Source organism: Eucyclogobius newberryi, unplaced genomic scaffold (assembly GCF_026437365.1).
Source record: "Eucyclogobius newberryi isolate DKJ021-1_F unplaced genomic scaffold, fEucNew1.0.hap1 SCAF_16, whole genome shotgun sequence".
NCBI lineage: Eukaryota > Metazoa > Chordata > Actinopteri > Gobiiformes > Gobiidae > Eucyclogobius > Eucyclogobius newberryi.
The window spans coordinates 20,240,470-20,249,262 of NW_027315790.1; the positions used below are offsets into that span (position 1 = coordinate 20,240,470).

Below are 8,793 nucleotides of genomic sequence, written 5' to 3' on the forward strand. Positions count from 1 at the left end.
GGTAGAAGGAGATCTGTCCCAGTGCTGTCCCATGTGAAGCCTGCTCTGGAGATGACCCTGCCTGGACACTGGCCATCTGTGTTTGTTGTCCTGATACAAAACAAACACATCCAACTACTGTTACGTCAAATCTATGGTAAATAGATTAAATCATTTAACTCCAAAACTTCAGGACTCAAAATCATGATTCAAATTCAGTATGTAGTAGTTGTAAATGTTGTTTGTAATGTAATGTTCACACTTGAGCCCAGTTCATGCCTGATGTAGATTGGGTTTAGTCCTGTTCTAGTCTGTTCTAGTTTATTTCTAGGATTAGTCCCAATCTTGGTGCAGTTTTTGTGAAAGTGTGAACACGCCCAAAGACACGCAACAATTAAATGATTTAATTGTTGAATTAATAGTGTAATCTGTATTCTTGCTGTAGATATATTATTTTGTTCATCCTTTGGGGCTTAACTCAGTTGAGGTCTTTATGTTTTACCACTGATTACTTTGTACTATCAATTATTAACATCAGTTAATAAGGTGGTAATAATGTTTAATTTGCAAGTACTGCCGCCATTACTCTAGTACTGCACAACATATACTACTGTTTAGAGGTGGGCACTATATAAATAAATGTAGATAATATTGTGAATGTGATTTTTGAACATATGGAACTTTTGAATATTGAGAATATTGTGTCAAAAACATGTAACACTGATTAAGTACAAGGCTTTGGAAAAACCATGACTAGGATCTGATTTTTAAATAGATTAGTATTTATTTCTGTCTGATAAAGTCTCTGTTGTATTTATATTTTTTGCGATACTTTGTACAGTCCTACTTTCTTTATGTCACCATGTTGTCTACTTCTGACAAATCTCAAGATAATTCCAAAGCTACCGCTCAGGAAAGGTCACATTTTTTCCTGGAAGGGCTATTCTTTTTGAGAAGCAGTTCTAAAATGTAATGAAAATGATACAACTCCCCGTGGAGCTCTGACACCATCACAGAGCTGACCTGGGCCCACAGCCACATTGAAAACAGCACCTGTCAATAAGTGAGTGGATTTAAACAGTCAACACATTCCTGCAGCGAGTAAACACGCATTAGTGGGCTACTGTGGGACAGACCACTGCAGCTGTTAGACACACACACATGGGCCTACACACAGAGGCAGGAATGAGGAAGCCAGGACACGACCTGGGGTACTCCACTCTCTCAACTGCAAAAGACTCAAATGAATGGGATCATTGGTTGTAGAACTAAAAGAATAAATGTTGCAAATTTAATCTTGATTTCATTCCTGTGACAATGATATTTTGGTTAAATCTACTCAATCTACTCCACACACTTTCCCACCCACACCAACACATCTATTGCCCAGCCGCAACAACGCTCTGAGTGAGTGACAGGTGGATACAACCAATTGCAATGAAGTGTGATTTTTTTTTTGCCAAAAAAAAACAAAACAAAAACAGCAGTTTACTTTAGTTGTTTTTCAAGGCAATGTGAAAATACAAAGTGTACATGAATTCAAATCAAAATCGTTATTTGGCTTCAAGAAAATTGTGATTTCTTTCTTTTTTTTGTCATATCACCCTACAATAAACTGGACTGAAACTGTAGGATATTGATAATAAAAGACCATTTTAGTTAAAACGTGTGAAAAAGCCTTAATTAATACGTACAAACTTGAAATTGGGAAAGTGTGTCCTCTGGTGCACCGGCGGACTAAAAGAGACGCACGGGTGGTGTGTTTACGTACCTCTGTGCCACGTGCGGAAATGTGTGCACTTTAAAAAACAAATCAACTAAATCAACCAAATCAACTCGTCGAATTGAGATAACACCGTCTTATAAACGACTTGTTCGGCAAATGACATCTACACAACCATCACATCCATTCTACTGATGGTGCGTGCGCCGTAAAAGTTTGATTGTCGTTACGCTGACATAACCGGGAGGTGTGGACTTTCCGACCGGCCCGTGAACGCGTCGCAGGTTCACGTTTTTTCTGCGCGCTGATGTCATTTCAAAACTTAAACTACACTCCCAGTGCCAGTCAGCGCGCGGCGAGCTGCTCTCCCCACGATCCTCACGCAACCGTCTCCCCGTCGTGTCGGAGGAAGAAGCACCGAGTGGACGCCGAGGAGTGGACAAATACACCCCGGGACAAAACCCCCCACGCCATTCTCCGCCGACAGACCAACGACGAGGATCGTTTTTACCCCCGCAGAACGCGCGGACCAAAGCCCCTCTCCAGCGGGCAAAAGGCGCCTGAACTTTTCTTGGGGGAAAACTACCGCCGCAAAAATGAACCGGAGTTTTAAGCGACATGCGGATTGTAACGCGGTTGAAGTGAAGAGCAAGGTGAGTTTTGAAGTTTTTTTCGGTGTGAACAAAAAACGCAAAAAAATAAAGGCGCTCCGTTCGGTCACACATGGTCGTCCGATCGATCCACGGGGTCCAGCAGCGACGACCACCACGCAGACGCAATTCATTATCTTTAATAACAAGTGGGACAATTGTGTTTTATTTTAATTTGGCGGGGGGCTTGCTTTGCAGTGATTTCTCTCCAAACTTTCGGGACAGACAGTGCGGATGTGGCTCTTCTTTTTCCCTTCTGTGCGTCAAAGTGGGAAAGGGTTTGACACACGCCTTTTTACGCACAAACTCTTTCACGTTTGGTTTCATGCGTTTTATTTTCGCGTGTTTGTGTGTTTGTAAGACTTGTTTGGGGTCGTAGTCTGCTTACTGGTGTGATCCAGTTCATGCAGAGGCGCTTTAAACGTTGTATTGGTGTTCAGTGTTAAGTTGAAAAGCAGTGGAAACCAGCCCAATTGCTAACTAAATGTGGGGTTATGTAATAAGGCTGTGGAAGTTTAGGAATCTCCAATTTGACACACTAACTGGATCACATTATCTACTATAAGCACAATTTAACTGTTTAATGTTAGTTATTTATCTTTAGATATAGTCAGAATGTTCAGTTTTCAAAGCCAAGTGTACTGTTTGGACATATGTATTATTTACTAAATACAAATCTCAACAACGATTGGATAAAATAATTACTCTCTGTACTAGATTTTTCAGTAGGCCTAGTCAAAATAAATAACCGTATTCCTGTTTTGTTTTTGTTCAATTAAACAGGGTTGGATAAAGGTACAACAACAATTGGATTATAATCACTGCTTGATATTGGGCGTATGAGTAGTATTTACTGAAAACAAGGATTCAAGAAAATCCTGGAACGTGTCATGGCATTAGGCTATATTGACAGAATCTCACTCAGGAATGTTTGGAAGTGCATACCTGCATCATGAACATGTCTACACATACTGTATGTACTCAGGCGTGACCCCCTCCTGAGTCCCCAAAGCGAAGTGACATGTGCCGAAATAGGTGAATCACTCAGTCTACTGGGGATTGTACTTTTAAGTTGGCTCTGCCCAGTTTCAGTGACTTGGGCAGTGATCTGGGAAAAAGATCAGAGAAGCACCGGTGGTCATAGGTGGGCGAGAAGATAAAAACCCCCCGTTTACTGGGCTACCCATGCAAATACTTCAAAGTACACTCCAGAGAGGGTCCAGTTTCATGTTGTGGGTGGGCCGTCCTGGAGGTTAGGAGGAAGTTCAGGTGTCCCAGTCCAGTGTGAGTCACAAAATCTCCCACGTCACGTCTTTGCCCACAACATTCAACTTATTATTATGACATCAGTTTGTCATGAGGCATTGCGCTAAAAATAGAAATGAGGTTAGCCACAGCTTAAAAAGAATGTTGGATGTTAAAAGAATGGCAGCGTCAATGGCAGTCAATTACCTCTATTTTCTGTTCTTTTTTATCATTTACGCAGGACACACTCATTAAATGCCCTTTGTAAGAATAACGAGAAAGATGCATGGTTTTGTAAAGAAAATGCAATACAAAGATTCTAACACGCATTTAATATGCTGTATTTTGCCTATTTATTTCAACATGAATACGTGCAACATGCACCTCAGTGTCATTATAACCTCAATCAATTTAATCAAACAGTAAAAAAACAAATTAAACTTGTCCTAACGTTGTTTTTGGAAGTCATTATGTGTTAACAGACAACCACTGCAGTATTTTTTTTAAATTGAACAATCCTCGCTTTGTTCAAGTACACACTATAATGACATGTCTTTTTATTTATTATCTGTGTGTGTGTGTGTGCGCGCGTGTGTGGTGTACGTCAGTCGCCTGCTTGTTTGTTTTTTCTCTGCTGAATCTGTTGGCATGATAATCTTATCTGGAATAGTGCTGGAGGTGTCCGGCTGTCTCCTGTGGATCCTTGGCCCGGAGCTGCTTTAACTCACCTTAAGCTCTTCTTATCAGAGGGAAATCTTTGGGGGATGGGGTTTTTCTCCCCCGTTTCCTTTAGCTCAACTTAGATTTTCCAGATCCACTTTAAAAGTAAGTTTTGTAACACTGGTAGCGTCCTCGTGCAAGCCTCGACTTGCCGTCCCCGATAGGCCACAAGGACAAGTGATGTCATGTTGCCACTGATCTATTTCTTGGTTTAGTTTTTGAAGAGGTGATTAATGGGCCATGTTCGGGCTTGCGTGTGCCCGGAGGCTGAGTTCTTTGTGAAACAACAGAATGTTCAAGATGAGATTCAATAATCAACGTAAGCGCACTAAATTGTCAAGTACATCCGACTGATAGATCGGTATTGTGCAATCATTAGGTAAAATATATTGTGCACGTATGATTTAGCCTGCCGTTTTTGAATTATTTTTATGGTAAACGTTCAGTGTAAACCAGGTACAGAATAAGAAAAACTAAATCAGGGTTGGACTAAAACTGGACCTTTCCAGACTCGGATTAGGACGTGAATGTCATGATAAAACCAGGATTAAACCATGAATACACCTGGTTAAAGCAGTGCGAGTCTTTACATGATTGAATGTCAACGGGTGGAGAAAATTGATAAATCATTTTAAGTTTTTATTTTGCTCGTCTATAAGCAAAAACTGTATGTACTAGACCGGAGGTTTCATTTTCCACAAAGCAAACCGCGTCTTTAAATCTCCACGGACCAGTTTGTCGACTTCTTCTACCGTCTTATTTTCTAGTGTTGAGTTTTATTAGCAGGAATCCGACTGGGCAGCATGCTTTGTGAAGTAAGTTGCGCAGTAAATGCGGTAGGAAGCCTGGCATCCCTTGCGTCTCCAGGCACGCCCCCTTTTAAATTTATATCTTGTAATTACAGAGTGGGCCCGGCGAATGCATTCAAATCACTACTCTTTCTCTTCCCTTTTAAACCGTGCCTTCTTCATTGCTGATTTGTCTGATGCGTCTCCTCTTCGAGTGGCTACAAGAAAGTGTAGATTGTGATGTACAAAAGGTTTAACAAAATCTGCCCTAAGATTGGAATTCAAGTATTTAGCGCTGCATGACATGAAAGGCCTAATCTTTTCCATTATTCCTTGCTCCACTGTTTGTGTTCGTGTGCTTAAAGTAGCGTCTGCTGTGTTGTCTTGTAATTACACAGTAGAGCTGCTTAATGCACACTTTGCTTTTCTCTGCTGCAAACCTGCTGCTGATTCGTCTCCCAGTTTTTTCTGCCATTACAGTAACAAGGCGTCTACAAATTACGGGCTGAGTGATTGAGATACCAGTCGCTGTAGAGTTTATTGCGACATGCTTTTGTACCCGAGGACCCTCTCGCGCCCCTCGCAGTGTTCCGTGACGACCCCATGGTGACCCTCAGCTGTTCTCTCACAGCCCTCCTTCATTGAGCATGTCAGGGAAAGCTCTGGAGCAAACAATGAGACCCATGTCATAATTGTTATGGCTTTGCCATAGCGATGACCGAAACCTCCCATGTTATTCCAATGGGGAAATCGCCTGAACATGTTTACACTTTATACTTTCACCAACTCCTCCCAGGGCGTTAGTCCTATCAACGTGAAATTTGGTGAGACTCATCTTCAGGGGTGGACCATCAAAAGTTATCCACATTTTTATTCAAAAAGTCACGGTCTCTGTGCGGCAAAGCCGCACATTTTGCCAAGAATTCAAAATAGAATTGCTTTTTGATGGTAAAACAAAGGGGAGAAGATGTGACAGCGTCACAGATTCAGCAGTAGGCGTAATAAAAGGACCATTGGGGCGCGTTAGCGCCCCCTCCTCTTGCGGCGTGGCGAGGGCCGATCATTGCCGCTTGCGGCTTTAATTTTAATATATTGTTGTTGCTGTTGTTACTTTAAGCATATTGTACTGGTCTGGCCAATTGAATTTGATTTAAATCGTAGTTGCCTAGTGAATATTGATCCTAGTCTTAATTGCTTGATGGAAAGAATTTTCAATCTAGAATCTGTGGTAAGATCTGAAAACGGCTGTTCACAAATCCATCAACTACTGGTAGTATGTAGTTTGAACTGTTTTGCAAAGAAGAATGGGCAAAAATGTCAGTGTACTCTAAAGATGTGTAGGGCTGGTAGAGGCATACCCAAAAAGACATACAGCTGTAATTGCAGAGAAAGGCAGTTCCACAAAGTATTGACTCATGTCTGTTCTTTTCAGTTTAGTGTTTTTGAAAATCTAGTATCTATGTTGTGTTGCTCCACAAAACTTTATGTAAAGTTCAGTTCACCAGAAGCTGATCAGGAACATGCACCATACAGGAACCATCAGTACTTTGTAAACAAACAGAGAATTCTCATAGAAAAAGGTCTTTCAACAACAACAAAAATAAAATATTTTTCTGTAGAAATGTATTGTAACTCAAAATATATTATCATGACGAATATCGTATTTAAAAATGAGATGGTTGTTCCAGTTGACAATTAACTTATTCTTTCATCTCTCCTCCAGTATGGTGCGGAGTTTCGGCGCTTCTCGGTCGACCGCCTTAAACCAGGCAAATTTGAAGAGTTTTACAAACTCATCCTGCACATCCACCGCATCTCCAACATGGAGGTGATGATCTGCTACGCTGATATCCACGGAGACCTGCTGCCCATCAACAACGATGACAACTTCTGCAAGGCAGTGTCCACAGCCCACCCACTGCTCAGGGTCTTCATCCAGAGACAAGGTATAATACAAATTCAACTTATTAAAGCGCAGCATAAAAACACTTATTGAGACACTTTTTGCCAATGGTAAATTCAGCCACATGAGATGAGAAATTTAACATGCTAATTCATGAACTAAAGACAATTACAAGTTTCCAAGTTTAAACATTTTACAAATTAAGTTGCTAAGGTGTTGTCGAAAATTGCACAATGATTTTGAATAAGAATATTGTTGAAAAAAATGTTGTTCAAAGTTGTGATTGTTCCAATATATAGTTTTTCTTTTGAATAAATCAGGCAAGCAAAACTGAAATTCAAGCCTTTGTATTGTATGTCTTATGTTGTCAAGTCTGAACAACTGGAGAGATTGGATTGGACAAGCTGATAAGCAAAGTAATAATTATAGTAGTCAAAGCATTCAAAGACGCAGCCCATTTTAATATTTATTATGAACAACAGTTTTGTTTCCGTCAGCCAGTGAAACAAAGTAGGAGTTCATGTAATGCTTGTGGGCTGTAATTTTGCTGACTTGAATTACGCTCGTCTAATTATGTTTCTTTTCTTGCTGTGGGAACTCGAGGTTAATTTCTGTTTACTTGATAGTATCCTTCCACTGTATATGTGTTCTCTTATTGGCCCAAGCTCCCTGGGTCTGTCTCTGTCTGCCTGGCTAAGCCCTGTGTCTTATCCAAAGGAAAAGCTTGAAGGCAGAAGCACTCACTACACTCACATTGGCCACTAGTAGTACTTCAGCAGCCCCATAGAAATCAGGTCATTGAGCAGGGCCTGTATCCCGGCATACCAGACATTACTGCCAGACAAAAGCGGGTCTCCTCACTGGGGTGTGTGCGTCGCTCTGTGTGTGTGTCTGTGCCCCAAATTGGAAGCGGGCCGAGCCCAGTCCTCTTTCATTGATCCAAACTCTGGAGTGAGTCTTGACAGCTCGCCCAGCAGCCAGCGAGGGGCATACAAATGAATCTATCACATTCACATCTATTCATGTCCCAATCCCACCAGGAATGTCCCGCGGTGGGCCCTTTAATTAACATGTGCACGCCAGAGTATTGTTTTAATTGTCGACGAATAGTCCAAGTGCACAGGCTGGCCACAGTGTAGACTCTCGAGGAGGTTTGTCCTTTTTTTCCCAATAGTTGAACTAGTTCTATGTGACATCTTATTCAAAAGGAAAGCTTAACAGAAATAATAAGAACTGTTTATGACAAAAAAAAAGTAGTTACATTTTTAATATACTTAAGCTTATTATTTTATTAGGCCCGAGCGCCACAAGCTGGCGAGAGGCCTATTAATCTCGTAAGGCCGTGCGAAGCACGGCTGCGAAAGTGCGCACATAGTGCGCACGAAATCGAGCGCGAATCGCTCGCCCACTTCCAAACACTCACTAACGCACTCCTTCACTCACGCACGCCCCGTGCATACTAATTAGTAGTAGGAAAATGGAACATTACCGTTGTAAACGGGCGAAGCCCGTGCAAAAGTTGTCATCCCAATGTAAAGCACTCATTTGCGCTAAGTAGCTCACGAATACGTTCCCCATATCTTGCATGTTCCGTGCATATAAACATGTAATGCAAAAATTGAACATTATTACTGTATAGAGGGCCAAAAACACAAATTGGGCGGAGCCCACTCAAAATTAACGATAGTACCCGTCAGCTTCTTCTTCTTCTTCTTCTTCTTCTTCTTCTTCTTCTTCTTCTTCTTCTTCTTCTTCTTCTTCTTCTTCTTCTTCTTCTTCTTCTTC

General features: G+C 41.3%; 1 protein-coding gene across 1 annotated transcript in view; it reads left to right on the forward strand.

The window, feature by feature from the left end:
- The first annotated feature begins 2,191 nt into the window (after positions 1–2,191).
- The window catches only part of pard6gb (par-6 family cell polarity regulator gamma b), a 60,237-nt gene continuing 53,635 nt past the window's right edge, over positions 2,192–8,793 (forward strand). The window contains exons 1-2 of the mRNA XM_072447835.1: positions 2,192–2,355; positions 6,829–7,051. Coding sequence (XP_072303936.1) covers positions 2,299–2,355; positions 6,829–7,051 — 280 coding nt within the window. The 5' untranslated portion in view covers positions 2,192–2,298. The remainder of the gene's footprint in view (positions 2,356–6,828; positions 7,052–8,793) is intronic.